This window comes from Aulonocara sp. 'chitande type north' Nkhata Bay, linkage group LG23 (assembly GCF_057382095.1).
Source record: "Aulonocara sp. 'chitande type north' Nkhata Bay isolate Kocher_YH1m ecotype deep benthic linkage group LG23, A_spYH_male_GT1.1, whole genome shotgun sequence".
NCBI classification, from domain to species: Eukaryota; Metazoa; Chordata; class Actinopteri; order Cichliformes; family Cichlidae; genus Aulonocara; species Aulonocara sp. 'chitande type north' Nkhata Bay.
The window spans coordinates 17,751,080-17,769,390 of NC_141365.1; the positions used below are offsets into that span (position 1 = coordinate 17,751,080).

At 39.3% G+C, this 18,311-nt stretch overlaps 1 protein-coding gene across 1 annotated transcript in view; it reads right to left on the bottom strand.

Moving 5' to 3' along the window:
- The window catches only part of naaladl2 (N-acetylated alpha-linked acidic dipeptidase like 2), a 546,561-nt gene that overhangs the window by 314,668 nt on the left and 213,582 nt on the right, over nt 1-18,311 (bottom strand). The window contains exons 5-7 of the mRNA XM_086283107.1: nt 9,803-9,979; nt 8,066-8,243; nt 5,770-5,931 (exon numbers count right to left, since the gene is read on the bottom strand). Of these exons, the coding sequence (XP_086139233.1) occupies nt 5,770-5,931; nt 8,066-8,243; nt 9,803-9,971 (509 nt within the window). The 5' untranslated portion in view covers nt 9,972-9,979. The remainder of the gene's footprint in view (nt 1-5,769; nt 5,932-8,065; nt 8,244-9,802; nt 9,980-18,311) is intronic.

Sequence of the window (18,311 nt, forward strand, 5' to 3'; positions counted from 1 at the left end):
TATATGTCTGTGTGAATATGACTTAAAACAACATCGATTTTCAGAAACCATAAGCTTTGGTCATTCTCAACCACCCTAGGGATGTATCCCATTTTCGCCTTGGTACTTCCAGGCACAGATGTTTCTGTATACAACACCGGCCACTTGGTTGTGGCGTTCCATGTATCCCCTGCCTGCTACCATCTTGCACCCTGCTGTTATGTGCTGGATTGGCTCAGGGGCATCTTTGCACAGCCTGTACCTGGGGTCCTGCCTGGTGTGGTAGACCTCACCCTCTACTGAACTTGTCCTTAGAGCTTGTTCCTGTGCTGCCATGATTAGCGCCTCTGTGCTGTCTTTCAGTCCAGCCATTGGTAGGATTTCTTGATATCAGCCACTTGTTAAGTCTGCCAGTGCGACATGCCATGCATGGTAAGGAGCTTTCTTGTCTTGATGTCAGTGGCATCCACCTCCTCCTTTGGCCAACTGATTAGTCCAGCAGGGTATATGATGACCAGGTGCTGATTGCCCTAGGCACTGCTGACTGGGAATCAGCTGACTTCTGAGGCCTTGACTCACTCTGCAGATGTTTGGTGGTTGTGGTTTTCTTACTGGCCTTTTTATGGTTCCCATTTCCCTATAGGATTCCAAGGTACTTGTAGCTGTCCTCAATGTCTGCAAAATTCTATTCTGGTAGCACAATCTCCTCGGTTCTGCCTACAATCGTCAATTCACTCATGTGGACTTGTGCGCATACACAAGAGTAGAAACACAGTAAAAAAGCTTAATTATACTTCCATCAATATAGAAAGGTTACAGTGCTATCATGGCCAGAGAGTCTCTGCAATCAGTCACTAAAGCAACTGATTTCAGTGATTAACTTAACTTTAATGAAGAGATGAAGTAATCAGTGAAATGAGCTGCAGTGATGTCAAGATGGATGAGAACCTATAGATGATGGGTCACACTGCAACACAGCAGGATCGTGACTGTACACGAAACACCCATCGAAAGCATGTCTGCTACACACAAACAAGCTCATCTAAATTTTCTTATTTAGAGGCAGTTATTACAGGCAGCTGAAGATGAGGGGTTGTTTCTCTAAAGAAAGTGCAAAAATGGGCATTGGCTTTGGTAAGGGAAGTGCCTGCTCTGTGAGATTTTGGTTAAATCCTAAAAAGATTTACGGCCTCATAAGTGAAGCCGTGTCAACACTGGAAGCAATGCACAGCAATGTGGTGACCAAATGCGCATAAAAAGTTAATGACGTTTAGAGACATTCAAGTGGTTAGAGGTAAAAAAAAGAAAGAAAAAAAGCTGGTCCAATTGGCAATTACTTAGATAAACTTTTCATTACTACAAGAACAGGTAGTAGATACATTAGAGTTACAAATAGTGAGGACGTGGTCAGCTCTAAATCAGTGATAAGTATCTAGCACTGCTCACACTCCATAAAAAATAAAAGAAAATAATTTAAGAAAGCCAGAAGTCAGACGTTTTACCGAGTAATCTTATCAAGGACACCCATATTCATTTCACGTTCAGCAGCTTTCTCCATGACCAGTTCTCTGGTAGTTTAGTTTTCTTGCACAAAATCCTCTAAAACCCTTCTTTTCAATAACCAAATAGAATAAACATGTATACAGTAGCTTTAACAAGGCTATAAGGTGTGTTTAGGTTTTTGATTATTTTATTAGCACATATAATATGTGTTCTACTGCCAAAGAGCCATTCAGTCAACAAACATGGATAATTTCATTATTTTCATTATAATTTTCATTATTTTTCCAAATATGCAGAGAAAACTGGTACTGTCCACAAAGCATGTCAGATATCAAGACATTTGAACTATGCAAGTTCAAATTTCTGCATTGGTCATTAGCATCACATAAAAATGTACAACAAAAATAATTGACACACTTAGTCAAGCGATAGGCAATTTACAAAGAAACTCACACAAAATAGTAGATGGAGCTAAATAAGCTAAATAGAGACAGATTCACTGTTTTAACAGCCATCATCTGCTAGCTAGTTATCTAAAATTGCAGTTTTCCACAAAGCTTAAAAGTCCACTTTTAAGCTTTTTTTTTTTTTAATTCACTTTTGTGTTAATAGCTTGTGATGTATGTTACTGCTTGTTCTGGTGCTAGCACAGCAAGATCTATATCATCTAGATAAGACTAAATCAGCTAGATAAAGATTTGCCATCTGATCATATCACCAAACCGGAATTTGCAGTGATTGCAGTCATAATTTACTCCTAAAATCTCTAAAAACTTAAAAACCACAGGCAGTTGTTCACATTTGAGATATGTGCAGACCTGTATGCAGAAAAGCAACAACCAAAAAAATGTACTTCCATATAGCTCAAAAATTTATTACAGGAGTATAATTAGCAGGAGAGATATAAGTATTAGACAGGCAAAGATACTAGCAGTGACAGCCCATCTTCTAAGGATTTGAACTTAATCCATTTTCTCTCAAAGTAGCTCTGCTTGCTTACACACCTCTTTGAAGTGTAAATTGAAAAAGAATTGGTTGCATAAACTTTCTACAGTGACAAGCTTGGAAAAAAAAAGTCTGTTCTCTTCTGCTGTGACACCCCCTATTTTGCTAAGAAACAAGGCCAAAGATTGGAAATATTATATAATAAACAAAAGGGGACTTAATTAGTTTGTGCAAAGACAGTCACAATTCCAAACAATATGTACACTGATTGTTATTTGTTGAATATGGGAGCTATTCATGCAAATGTAATAATCACTCAATGTGGGAGATTCCTGCAAACCAAACAGTAATTAATTCACACGAAGATATTTCCCCTGTCTAGTCAAGCAAAGCTGTTTAAATACGCTCCCCTTCCGCCATCATCTCCTTAGACTCCCCTTTTTCCTCTTACATCTTTCTCTGTCTTCAGAAGTCCTTTCATGTGTCTCTTTTGCTTTGTCTGCTCCCGTCTTAGTTTTGCCGGTTGCCGGTTCGAGCCCCGGCTTGGACAGTCTCGGTTGTTGTGTCCTTGGGCAAGACACTTCACCCGTTGCCTACTGGTGGTGGTCAGAGGGCCCGGTGGCGCCAGTGTGTCAGTGCGCCCCAGGGTGGCTGTGGCTACAATGTAGCTTGCCATCACCAGTGTGTGAATGTGTGTGTGAATGGGTGGATGACTGGATATGTAAAGCGCTTTGGGGTCCTTAGGGACTAGTAAAGCGCTATATAAATACAGGCCATTTACCATTTAGTTTTGCTATCCCAGACTCAACATAAAGTCAGATAGCTTTTTTTCACAGTTTTCTGTGCCTTATAAAGTAAATAGTAAAAAAAGAATGATCAGACTCTAGGTTAAGCAAATATTGGAATATCCACTGAACCAAACTATAGATACCTAAAGTATCTATCTATTTGTAAAGAGTCCATAAATAACAGATTTTTATCATAACATATGATTGTGAATATAGAATCATTATCGTAATTGATGACGGAGATGACTGGAGTAACCCTAAATGCCATCAGTTTCAATGAATGGCAATATAAAACTACATACTACCCCCTTCAAAGTGTAGTAATGATCACATTTCACCTTTAACTGTGAAGCTTTTTCAATAATAGCCTTGAAGTTGTGGGTGTAAATGGGAAGGATTGTTGAAGTAAAATTATAGAGAAACAAGAGAAAATGATTAAGAATATTTGCTACAATAATTTATCATTTATTTGTGGCTAACCACATCTATTGGACTGGATCCAGGGAAAAGTCCTGATGTATTTGCAAATTTGAACCAGAGAAAGAGGGATGATGGCACAGGGGCCTGCTGTTTGTCTACACAAGTTTCTGTTGTTCTATGTTGAGGTCTGCTTTTATTCATACATATACTATTGATACAGGGGTATCTGTAAAATGGCCTGTATTTGTATAGTGCTTTACTTAGTCCCTATGGACCCCAAAGCACTTTACACTACATACAGCCATCCACCCATTCACACACACACACACATTCACAGTCTCAGTCTCAGTCTTGCCCAAGGACACAACGACTGAGACTGTCCGAGCCGGTGGTCGAACTGCCAGCTCTTGAGCCGCAATTGCCCCATCTGTAGCTCAGGAGGTAAAGCATAATCTAATCAGAAGGTTGGTGGTTCAATCCATGGCTGCTCCAGTCTACATGCCAAATATCCTTGGGCAAGATACTAACCTCAACTTTCTCTCTGAGAAAGCACTTAAGCTTAGGTGGGAAAAAGTGCTGGTGTGAATGGGTGAATGTTGCATAAAGCGCTCTGGAAGAGTACAAAAGCACTATAAAGGAATCAATTCATTTACCACACATGCATCACTATTTCTAAAATTGCAATCATCATCATCATCATCATCATCATCTTTGTTTATAAAGCACTTTAAAACAACCACAGCTGATGCAAAGTGCTGTACATTGGAACTAAATAATAAAATCTGCATGAATTGTGTTTAGCTTTGCCACCTTTACCTTACCCTTGTAATATTTCATATAGATAATTCTTTCTGCCTTCTTTCTTTAGTTTAAAACTGCATTCTGATTTTTTCCACAGCATCCCAACAAACTGTTTTTCCCATTATTAAAGAAAGCCTAAATATATCCTTAATGGAAACTGAGAGGAATTGATACGTGAGGGCTAGTTTTAGGGTTGTTTGTCACAACCCCCCCCCCCAAAAAAAAAAAAAAAAACTGCCGCTAGTGCTACCTCTCATCTTTCTAGATGATCCAGTTAGGGTTCTCTAGTGATCGGATTCCTTACCATGAGGTAATGGTACTTTTTTGACATTTTTATCAGATGCTATTACTAATATTACCAATTTGAAAATCCTGTGTGGTCCTGTTCTCGAGTTATTGTGTTCACAAAGCTGGGTGTCCATAATGTCTACAAAGACCATGACGTATGTACATTCTATTTTAGCACCATTTTTTAATGCAGACCACTCCTCTAATTTCATGCTTCACCTATCTAAAACATTAGTCATATGTGTTGATGTTCTTAGTTAAAATAAATGACAAACTCTTGCATGAAGGACTGACAGGAGCAACAAATAACCATTTAAATTCACTGATAACTGCGATGGAGAAAAACCTCATCATTCACACAGATGGTAGAGATGTAGTGTGTAAGTGTGTGTGTGGGTAGCTTTGGTGGTTATGGAAGGTTGGATGGGGGTGTTTCTGGCACCATGAAATATAAATGTGAGAAAATAAATTATAAAAAGCATGGAAAACTCAGAGAGAAACCATGGTGACATGATTGTTTCAGTTCAGTGGCAAAGCCTGTTATCTCACACAGACACATACACCCAGGCATCCTGTGATCCTTTGGCTTGGAGAAAACAACGTTCAGGTTGGAGGTTTGTATCAGTATTAGAAAAATAAATAAATTAAAAAAATAAAAAAAGATTTGTTACCTGCTACTTTTTTATCTCTCATTTTCTCCCCTTTCTCTCTTTCTGCTATCTCTGGATCTTTTCTTTCTTCTTTGGCTATAAATAGATCAGTGTCTGGCTAGAAGGTAACAAGTGGAAATAATAGTGAAGTTAGGGGCCCTCAGACGGGTAGACAGAGACTTCCTCTCTGTCCACCTGTGTTACTTCTTTTAAAAAAATCATTCGGCCCTACTCCATCATAGCCATATTGCTTTCCCTTTATGATAACACCATTGATAACGCAATTAGTCTGTACATAAACCTTACTGAGCTGAATAGTGTTTTTGAAAGAGTGGTTTCAAAGAAAAGCGTTTAATTCAAGAAGGGCAATATAAATTTTGAAACTGGGGGCTTACTTTTGAAGGGCATCTATCTTGTCAGCGGTAATTCCTTTTAACAACTCCTCCAGCAGGTCGGAGCTGTCGGGTGGCAGAACAGGTGATTTGATAGTAGATGTGTGAGTAAACCAACCAATCAGGGCACCAAGGACAAAAAGAGCCACCCCTGCCAGGAAGTATCTACAAAGAAAAGAAGGGAGCAATCACATATTAATGTTAAAGTTATTCTATTATATAAGCAATCAAAGATGCTATTAAGATGTATTAGATATATTTGTATAATGTAATAATCAGTATCATCTGGCTTTAGCTAGGAATGTATATATCTTTTGATCTTGGCCTATCCCTGAGTCATACTGAAAAAAATCTGTTATGTTTACAAAATGTAAATACCTTAATTTCTAAAGACAACCAAAGCTTGCAGCTGCTTAAGGTGTTATCTGATGTTCACAGCCTATCTGATGAATATTTAGTTTTGGCTTTATATATTATTTATTATCCAGATAATTAGTTTACCCTTCTTAATCTATCTGAGACCTAGGTAAAGAACTGCTGTAGAATATCCATACACTAAATTGAGATCTACACCTACATACATGCCAATATAAAGTGGATTTTTTTTTGTGTGATTATTTTTTTAAACACTGAGAATAACTTTTTGTTCATTAATAAACAAATTTAAAAAATCAGTGCTGACTATTTAACAACATTAAACAGCCTGTATTTTGCATATGCCGGACTCGATCAGTCCTGCAACCGAAGTCAGTCCTTTATAACGCAGACTTCTTCTTGCTTTTAATCATATTAACTATTTTGCTGAAAATCTCATTGTAGTACACTTTCTAAGACTTATTATCTTCTTGATTTAAAAAACACATTTGGATATATGTGTATGGTAATATGTGCTTCTGACATTGAAGATTAGATGAAGAAGTTGGAAACACAATTTGGAGAAAAGTGCATTGCTCACACCCCCCTGTAAGTCCCTAAATGAGTTGAAACAATGGTTTATTTGTAAATAAAATTCAGTCTTATTTGGCAGCTTGTTTATTTCAGAACCACCAAACATTTATTACGAAACATTATAACAAAAAAATGAAAGTAACAACTGATAACTCTGGTCATAAGTACTCCTCATAAACTTACTGTTGTCTTGAGGAAATACAGATCAATAGAGTCATCTAACTAAGTTGAGAGTCTTAAAAGTAAAACAATGCTTGCACATAATGTAAAGTTTAATATTCAAAAGGCATTCTAGCAGGTGCTGTCAATTATAGGACGTCTAAGAACACAGGGACCATTCCCAAACTTTCTCGTATAGTACATTAATGGCACTGAGTAGGGTAATATAGATACAGTATGTAATAATTAGACATGGAAGAAGGAGCGAGAGGAAGAAGTAAATTCAGTGAAACATTCAGATTAGATGATGTTTAGCGTCAGCAGTGAGAGGAAAAAGGACAAGGACTTTTTTAGTTCCACTTTCAATTCAATTAATATGCAGGGAACAAATATTCATTGGTATAGACACGAATGGCAAGAGTCATATAATAAAAACAGATAAATGTCATCAGTGTTGGGTGTAACGAATACCAAAGATGCAATAAGAATAATGTAATGACATTACATTTATCAGTAACGCAGTAATGTAACAGTGCATTACTCTACTAAAATCAGTAATTACATTATGGTTCCAATTGTGCTGTTATTTGCATTTTTTGCAGCTGATTTCAGTTTGTTTGAAGGGACAGGGAAACTAAGAAGTGGTTGACACTTTTTTAAGGGTTAGGGAAATGGACAGTGTTTTTTTTATGGAGTAATGCAAAGGTTGATCTCATAAGTTAGACAAGAGGAAAAAAATGTTTCCTGGACCAGTGTTTTCATTACCTTCTAGCAAATGAAGGCCCTGAATGCCTTGTCCACAGAGTTTAAACGATAAAATTTGACTGCATGGGTTAAAATTTAACTCACTCCAAAATTGCATTACTACTCTTTCCTTGCTTATTTGTTTTTTTTTTTTTAAATTATAATAATGCTATTGCAAAGTTTTGTCAAAGGCAGGATATAGAGCAAAAGTATGTTGTAATAACCAAGAAACGCAATGGCATCCATTCTGAAATTACACCATATTTATTTTATAGCTTCATGGTTCTATTTTCCAGTCTTATTTGTTCCCATATTTAAACTCCTATATCTTATTCATTATCATCTGCTACATCATTGTAATGCATAAACTGTCAATATGATCTAAGTTCAAAAGTGAAAGAAATTCTACAAAGGTGAGTGTGGGCAGGTACAGTGCTTCTTAAATTACTTGACTAGGAAACAGTGCAGCCGTCTTTGTCCTTTATGTCCAGGAGCCCTGGTGAAGTGGGAGATGTAGTTGGGATCTTCTTGAAGTCGTTCAAATCGTCCATGTGGTGAAACTGATACAGAGGGCTGGATGGGTTCCATCAGTTCAGGGTCAGGGTCAGGACCAGGGTCTGAACACCCTGAAATTATAGCATTGAACACAATTAAAGTCAACATTACAGCATTACTGTCACAGGAGTTTGTGTGTGGAACAATTGTAAAGATGAAGTTAAAAAAAAGTACAACGCTACATAACTTCATAAGATTAAAAACAATAAACAGCACGAATATAGAAAATGTGTCCCTCTGTGATGGAGCAGTATAATTGTATTCTAATGAAGCTTGTCTTCATTTATGTTGATCAAGGCGAGAGTAACCCAAGCTGAAAGTATTCATTAAGGTATTTGTTACACTTCATAAACGCATGGCACAACATAGAAGAGCCACCTCCACAGGACAAGACTTGGCTGTCCATCCGCATCTAAAGGATAAAGGACACTCTTTCGAGGATGCCAATGTTGACATTTTGGACAGAGAGGACAGATGGTTTGAAAGAGGAGTGAAAGAAGCCATCTATGTCCACTGTGCATGACCATCTTTGAACAGAGGCGGGGGTTTACGACATCAACTTTCTGCCATCTATAATCCAGTTTTGAGATCCCTTCCCAGACGCCTTAACGCCCACTCACATCCTGGGCCATCTGACCTCAGGAAATCACATGATAGGGTGGGGCTAGGTTTCACAATGAGCTCACCCGGAACTTTGGCTGATTATGACCCACACCCGTTTTAACACCTTGGCTCATGTGATTAGGTAGAGGTAGTCCATTGTACCTCGTGGGGGGATACTCCCACAGGGCTTAAATCTGGGACTCTCCACCATTTGACCTTAGAACTGAAGAAGTTTCTCAGATGAGAGGGGAAACGTCTTCAAGCAACTTAAAGAAATCCAGCCGCTTTTCTTTCCAAGCTCCTTAGAGTATTCGTTACATGGATATAATTTCAAACACAACTCAGTTTAAAAAACAAATATAAAGAGATCATTTTTACAAGGCACATGTATTTAGTGGGGTCTTAATCACAGGGTTTATAGGCCAATGTAAAAATGTAGCTCGTTTTGGTTTGTAAAAGTGTTTTATGAGTGTATTGTATGTGTGTAGACTTGTATATAGTTATGAATGATCATTTTAGTTATATTTACATGTTCAAAATAAAAGTATCAATTAATCAATCAGTCATGAGATTAAAAGGGTTCAATACTTTTGTTAGTTAGTTAGTTTGTTTTCTCTGCCAAAACCATAACATTGCATCAAACTCAGTTTAGGGAGGTAAATGCTAACATGCTGAACTAATGTCAAATAAATAACCATTGTGAGCATATTAGCATATTAGCATATTAGATTGGATTGGGTTATAACTTTCTAATATGTACCTTTTACTGTAATTAGGAGAAAACAGACAAAATAATCAATATTTGGTTTTCAGTCGTTAAACTGATTAGCCTACTTGCTTCAGAAGGCATAGGATAGAGAGCTTTTGCTTATACTGAACTTCAGGCACAACTTAAACGGAGACATTCAAAGCTTAGAAACTCAAGTTTTGCTTTAGGGTACTTAAAAGGTTTTAAAACCATTAGCAGATATCTTATCAAACAGAAAGTGTTAAAGGGAATTGCAAATGAAATGAAATCAAACCTCACCTGATCTCTGGCAGTCTATATGTTGCATCTGCATGCGGTCCATGCTTGGCCCCGGTTCCTGCAGCTCTTCCTTGTCCAGATCCCAGTCAAGGTCTAGACCTCCAGAGCAGTGCAGAACCTCACCGACCAGCGGACCACCCTGGGCATCACACACCTTCCTATATGCCATTATCTTACCTGAAACACACATGCAAATAATTAAAACTGGTTTTATTTTATATAATAACAAGTTTCAAATGAATAAGAAATGTTTCTGATGCTATAAAAAAAATAAAATTGTTTCATGAAGGAAACATTAAAATCCTCGTACAACCCTGGGTGCAAATGTTTCCATGTTATTTGTTATTGAGATCACAGGACTTTCATTCTTTTGCCTTTTCTTATATTTAATACCACTATGAATGTGAGCTATAAATCACTTGCTTCAGCTGAAACAGAGCATAATAGATCAGCCTTCCTTAAAAGCATCATCTCCTCTCGTTATCTGAAAGTAAAAATAAAAAGGAAAAAACATATACAATGGTTGCAACAACTTTTAATGACCAAAAAAGTAAGCAGATTCTTAGAGCAGTCCATTTTAGACAATGATAGCATATTGCATATACAGTGGGGCAAAAAAGTATTTAGTCAGCCACCGATTGTGCAAGTTCCCCCACTTAAAATGATGACAGAGGTCAGTAATTTGCACCAGAGGTACACTTCAACTGTGAGAGACAGAATGTGAAAAAAAAATCCATGAATTCACATGGTAGGATTTGTAAAGAATTTATTCGTAAATTAGGGTGGAAAATAAGTATTTGGTCACCTCAAACAAGGAAAATCTCTGGCTCTCACAGACCTGTAACGTCTTCTGTAAGAAGCTTTTCTGTCCCCCACTCGTTACCTGTATGAATGGCACCTGTTTGAACTCATCATCTGTATAAAAGACACCTGTCCACAGCCTCAAACAGTCAGACTCCAAACTCCGCCATGGCCAAGACCAAAGAGCTTTCGAAGGACACCAGGAAAAGTATTGTAGACCTGCACCAGACTGGGAAGAGTGAATCTACAATAGGCAAGCAGCTTGGTGTGAAAAAATCAACTGTGGGAGCAATCATCAGAAAATGGAAGACATACAAGACCACTGATAATCTCCCTCGATCTGGGGCTCCACGCAAGATCTCATCCCGTGGGGTCAAAATGATCATGAGAACGGTGAGCAAAGATCCCAGAACCACACGGGGGGACCTGGTGAATGACCTGCAGAGAGCTGGGACCAAAGTAACAAAGGTCACCATCAGTAACACACTACAACGGCAGGGAATCAAATCCCGCAGTGCCAGACGTGTTCCGCTGCTGAAGCCAGTGCATGTCCAGGCCCGTCTGAAGTTTGCCAGAGAGCACATGGATGATACAGCAGAGGATTGGGAGAATGTCATGTGGTCAGATGAAACCAAAGTAGAACTTTTTGGTATAAACTCAACTCGTCGTGTTTGGAGGAAGAAGAATAGTGAGTTGCATCCCAAGAACACCATACCTACTGTGAAGCATGGGGGTGGAAACATCATGCTATGGGGCTGTTTTTCTGCCAAGGGGACAGGACGACTGATCCGTGTTAAGGACAGAATGAATGGGGCCATGTATCGTGAGATTTTGAGCCAAAACCTCCTTCCATCAGTGAGAACTTTGAAGATGAAACGAGGCTGGGTCTTCCAACATGACAATGATCCAAAACACACCGCCCGGGCAACAAAGGAGTGGCTCCGTAAGAAGCATTTGGAAGTCCTGGAGTGGCCTAGCCAGTCTCCAGACCTCAACCCCATAGAAAATCTGTGGCGGGAGTTGAAAGTCCGTGTTGCTCGGCGACAGCCCCAAAACATCACTGCTCTCGAGAAGATCTGCATGGAGGAATGGGCCAAAATACCAGCTACTGTGTGTGCAAACCTGGTAAAGACCTATAGTAAACGTTTGACCTCTGTTATTGCCAACAAAGGTTATGTTACAAAGTATTGAGTTGTATTTTTGTTATTGACCAAATACTTATTTTCCACCCTAATTTACGAATAAATTCTTTACAAATCCTACCATGTGGATTCATGGATTTTTTTTTCACATTCTGTCTCTCACAGTTGAAGTGTACCTCTGGTGCAAATTACTGACCTCTGTCATCATTTTAGGTGGGGGAACTTGCATAATCGGTGGCTGACTAAATACTTTTTTGCCCCACTGTATTGACATACGCAGTGTCTACTGAGACTTATTTGGAAGTAAGCCAGGCAGTGTGCAATGAAAGTCCACCACCTGGGTCGGATTAAAACTGCCTCATTTGACTTAAGGTAATGGATGTTACATTCGTGTGGGACAAAGAATAAAATTTGATAAATGTGGTTAAAAGCTGCTTGGGTTAAGTGACTGACCAGAGCCTCTCAGCACACAATTATGAAGAGTAAAAGCACCACAGGGGGCTGCGATTCATTTATACACATTAAAATGACAGAGAGAAGGCTGGTTACAAGCTGTTAAGGCAAGTTAAGTAGTGGATCTAAGTAAATGTAAGTGTGTGTGTGTGTGTGCAAGTTTGTGTTTATGGATGCAGAATTTGTCGAGACTGTAGGATAGTATATGTGTTGGTTGTGTTTTGGCCAGTAAAACCAACTCTGGGTTCAATACAGCTCCTTAACAGCATCATTAAATCTCAGTGTGGCTGGTATCACATGCATGCATTGACTGCGTGTCTGTTTGTGTATGTGTCTGTGTTATCTGAGTGAAGATCAGGTTTATAAAATCTCCCAGCTAGTGTCTCAGCATGTCATCAAGTTTAACAGTGCTTTTTATACGCTATTCCATCAAAGTCCACCATGAATGGGCAAATGAACTGCCCAATCAATAACCGCTTGTGGTAGGATAAAAAAAAGAGAGAGAGAGAGAGAGAGAGAGAGAATAAATAAAGAACAGCACCAGACTGGTTGTCAAACTTACTGGCCCTTATTCTGCATACATTGACCAGTTCATACTTGGCAGCTTATTGATTGCTAACTGGTTCAAAGAAAAACGAAAGAAGAAAGGACACAAAAAGATAATCATGTTGACATGAAAGTTGGTGATGCGGGTTTGAAATAGCAACTAAATTGGTTGCGAATAAGTTACAACTCTTCTCATTACTACAGTCATTTTTGTGTAATTGTACTTATCTTAAGCCTTTTTATACTGTAATGTTACTTGTCCTTAAGTATTCTTTACACTAGGCCATTTAATTTTAAAATTATTATTAGCAATTGAATGGGCTTACAACTGTGGTTACTTTAACCCCCTTTCAAGAGTTGCTCCAGACAAACTTTGGGTGTGGATGTGTCCCAGAAGGGGTTCCACACTCAGCGTTGCTAAACAGTGATGCTGGACCTCTTTCTGTACACAATTTTATCAAGCTGAAGAGAATAAATAAAAAGGGGCAGGAAGTCGGAGTCAGGAAAAAAAAGGAAAAACTATGCACAGAACAAACATCAGAAATGTGCCCGGTGTGAGTCAAAGCCATGCTAAGGATGCAAGATGCTACTCACAGAGATAAAGCCAGATGACATTTGACCTCATCTTAACAAACATCTCAACAAATAAAATATTTTGTATTTATTTTTCAAGTTTTACAATGCAATATACAGATATATACAAGATAAGCCTCTGTGATTGACTGCTATGTTTATCGTCACCAGACATATGACTACATGTATACAGTATAACAGTCAGCATTAACAATGCCAATAATAACTACAAGTAAATCAACAAACATATAAAGAACAGTATATTTTGTGTTTTTTTTCCTTTCTTTGTATTAGCAGAGGCAATTATTGCACTTACCCTAAAAACCAAAATAACAAAAGAACACAACAATTGTTGGTTATACTAATGATTGTGATTTTATCGTTTTATAGCTCAGAGGAGCTGTGAATCGATTACAGATCTGAATTGTCCCTGTTTAGACACTGCATCGGTTTCTTTTTTAGTGATTACAAAGGGGGATTTAGATAGAGAGGAGACATGTGAGTGTGACAATTATATGAAGAGTTTTAGAGAAGAGAGAAGACGGATACAGTGAAAATGGTACAAAAGCAGTGGCAGAGATACAAAGAAACATAGTTGAAAACAGGAAGCAAGGAAAGAACAGAGTGTTTATAGATGAATAAGAGAGAGTAAAAAGCAGAGGAAAGAGGTCTGGGAGTTCCTTGGCATCAATCTTCAATGCTCTACCACACTTTCATTACTTCTAGCTCAATGCAGATGGAGGCTCCTCTCAGTAAAATGGAACAAAAGTTCATTTAACTGCTGACCTTCTGTTACAGCCTCACACACAATGCAGTGGCTTTCACTTGATACCTATCACTGCAGGAGTTATAAGATTCCCTCTCTTTTTTATCTTTTTTTGTACATGTAATTTAACTTGTTGCATTTTTCATATCGATTTTTCATGTGACATCCACAGATTTAAAATATATATGTATATACATATATATTCGCACAACACAATATTGATCATGTTACTGAAAGTGTATGTTAAAAGATGTTCAGTATATCTTAAGTTTCCATATATGTACTTCAGACTGAATTCCATGGACAGAAAAGACGTGTGGAGTCCCACTTCCACCAGGGCGACACACGGAGTATGTGGCACGGACTACACACCATTACGGACTACAAAGCCAGGGACACTGCGCTGATCAACGCTGACTCTGCATTCACCAACGAGCTGAATCAGTTCTACGCCCGTTTCGAGGTTAGCCAGGCGGCTAATGCTATCTACCGCCTGACTACCGAGGACAGTGACGTCATCAGTGAGAGACCGGTGACCAGCATCGCGGAGCATGACGTCCGAGCGGCACTGAGGAGAGTGAACACAAGGAAAGCGGCGGGGCCAGACGGCATCACCGGCCGTCTGCTGCGCTGCTGTGCTGACCAGCTAGCAGGTGTGTTCACTTACATCTTCAACGAGTCCCTGGCGAAGTCTGTGGTCCCCACATGCTTCAAAAGATCCACCATCATCCCTGTGCCCAAGAACAGCAAACCCTCATCCCTGAACGATTACCGGCCAGTTGCACTGACCTCGGTAGTAATGAAGGTGTTTGAGAGGCTGCTGAAGAACATCATCTCCTCCTCCATCCCAGACACCACAGATCCGCTGCAGTTCGCCTACAGATCCAACAGATCCACAGAGGATGCCATCGCCCACGTCCTACACACCACTCTCAGCCATGTGGACAAGATACAGGGTAACTATGTGCGAATGCTGTTTGTTGATCACAGTTCAGCGTTTAACACAATAGTGCCCTGCAGACTGTTCACAAAGCTGAGGGATCTGGGACTTAACAGCCGTCTGTGTGCATGGGTGTTGGACTTCCTCACTGGCAGAACTCAGGTGGTGAGGGTGGGCAGGTGCTTCTCCAACAGCATCACCATCAACACAGGAGCACCTCAGGGATGTGTCCTCTCGCCACTGCTCTACTCCCTCTACACTTCAGACTGTGTGGCCACCCATGGCTCCAACACCATTGTGAAGTTTGCTGACGACACAGTGGTGTTGGGTGCCATCTCCAACAACGATGAGGCGGCCTACATGGATGAAGTGAAGAATCTGGCATCGTGGTGCCAGGACAACCACCTCCAGCTGAACGTCAGCAAGACCAAGGAGCTGGTGGTGGACTTCAGAAGGGGTCAGCACAGAGACTACAAACCCATTATCATCAATGGAGCTCCAGTGGAGAGGGTGCAATCCTTCAAGTATCTTGGTGTCCACATCTCCTCAGACCTGACATGGGCTGCCCACATTCAGGTCCAGACCAAAAAGGCTAGGCAGCGCCTGTATCACCTACGACAACTGAGGAAGTTCAGGGTCTCTCCAAAGATCCTCAGGATTTTCTATACAGGCGCTGTGGAGAGCATCCTCACACAGAACATGACATCGTGGTTTGGGAACAGCTGTGTGAAGGACCAAAAAGCTCTCCAGAGAGTGATCCGTACAGCAGAACGCTGCTGCAGGATTGCTCTCCCCCCGCTTCAGGACACCTACACCAGGAGATGCCGGACTAGAGCAGCGCAGATACTGAAGGACCAGTCCCATCCTGGCAACAAACTGTTCCAACTTCTGCAATCTGGTAGAAGGTTCCGCATCTTCCGGGCAAGGACAGAGAGACTCAAGAGGAGCTTCTATCCCCAAGCCATCCGTGCCCTAAACACACACACCCGCCCTCTCACATCATCTATAACTGACTGAGACAGGACTCTCTTCCAGACACTAAACCAAGGCACAATGTACATTTCAATTCCTTTAATTTTAAATATGTTTATATTGTCTATCCTGTAAAATAGTCAGATGTCTATTCTTATTAATGTACAGAATTCACCTGCTTGCTGCTACTACTGCACATTCACCCAGTGTATATACTACACACATATATATATATATATATAATGTTTCTCCTCTACACCCCCCCCCCCCCCCCAATTTTTTTGCACATGTCGAGGAGCGTGTCAGGCTACATTTCACTGTGTGTTATACTTGTATAACTATGCATGTGACAAATAAAGAACCTTGAACCTTGACAAAAAGTATAAATAAATGGACAAATAACCATCTATTTTTACTATCTTTCTATTGACATTAGGAAAAGCAAAAATCTGGATAACTTTACCAGCATCATTGACATCACAAATTGATGTTGATTGATTGTTGCTGTTCATGTCAATTATTGAGTGATTTTCAACTTTTCCTGTACATCTTAATCCAAAATTGTATTAAACATGGTGTCACTTAATTTAGCATTAATTTGGCAATTTGGTTCACTCCTCCCAGTATTTGTCTTAAAATAAATTTTTTGATTTACTGAAGGCTTCTTGATTTCTCTAATCCACACAAAGACACATTGTTTTTTTTCTGTTAATTTTATTCTTAGAAATGTGCAATGCTAACCACTGCTGTCTTTAAAGTTCCTGAAAGTTAAAATAAGAAATCCTGACAAACTGTAATACCAATAATCCCTTAAATACATAATATGCCTGTAGAGCTGGGCGATATGAGATTTTTTCATATCACGATATGTTTTTTTCATTTCAGGCGATAACGATATCTATCACGATATAAGCCAAATAACTATATTTGTAAGATTTAAATGTGCCGTTGCTCACAAGTAAAATGTGAAATAATCAGCAGCTTGTTTTTAAATATTTATTTCCCATAATAAGTTCAACAGGGTAGATGTACTTAAGGAACATGAGACTTTTTCAGATAAATAAAGGCAAATATTGCAAACTACACAAAAGGCAGCCGCTAAAGCGTTTAAGTTTCAAAATAGAACAAACGAAACAGACTAAATTGTCAGTTCCACTTAGAAACAAAATATTAATTCTAAAAATAAATCTTAGTTTGTTTTACAGAAGAACAGACAAAACTGACTAACTTTTGTCAATATCAAATAAACTGAGAACTAAAAGGAAATTCTCAATCTCTCCTTGTTGTATAGCTGAGCTTTTCAAACAGTTTTAACAGTTACTTTAGTCTGACAAAAGCCGAATGACGAATTAGCGCTTCCAGTCAGAGACTGAGGCTACGTCCACACGTACACGGGTATTTTTGAAAACGGAGATTTTCCGTTTTCGTTTTAAAAAATAATCCCGTCCACACATAAAGGCAGAAATGAAGGAAAACGCTATGAACATGCCAAAGCAGCAGGTGGCGCTAGATTCCTAGCCGTGCAGAAATGTTGGCCAATCAGAAGTCTAGAAGCCTCGGTGGGAAAAAGTAAACAAAGCTGGGGCATAGAAGCAGAACCGAGTCGTATGTGTGGACCGACAGTAACTGTGTGTATATGTAAGCATTTAAACACTGCAGAGAGTAGAATTAACAGTATTGTAGAAATTTATTTCACCGAAACAATAACCTGGCGCACAGTGTGACGCATGCTCCAGTTTATTGTATTTCCAGACTTGCTTTCGGCACAATTTACAGTGCACGCTACTCTGTTTTTTGTCAGACTTGAAATAGCCGAAATACCTTCACACTACGGAACTTCTATGGCTCTTCCGTTCGACAATCTCTTCGGCATTGGAACCATCATCTGTTTTCTCTTCGGTCACACTCGGTTGATTTTTCTAGTCGGCACACTCATTTCCTCCATTATGCGCTGGCTGCTTCCCAAACAAACACACGTGCGGCTTGGCACTTGTGCTGTACGTAACAAGTCACGCGACGTGACGCTGCGGCTGTGATTGGTTCGGCTCTGCGCTACTGAATTTGGATTGGCTGACCTTTTTTTTTTTAATTTTTTTTTTTTAATTTTTTTTTTTTAGAGGACAAGAGCGGCGAGGTCTATCGCGATAGCTTAATTTCTCTATCGAGTAAAAGTTATATCGCGATACATATCGTTATCGTTCTATCGCCCAGCTCTATATGCCTGTTAATAAAAGTAACCATTTAATTAAACTGACATTCTAATTTCATTTCCAATTATCAACATTAATCAAAAGTAGTTGAATAAAACACGATTAC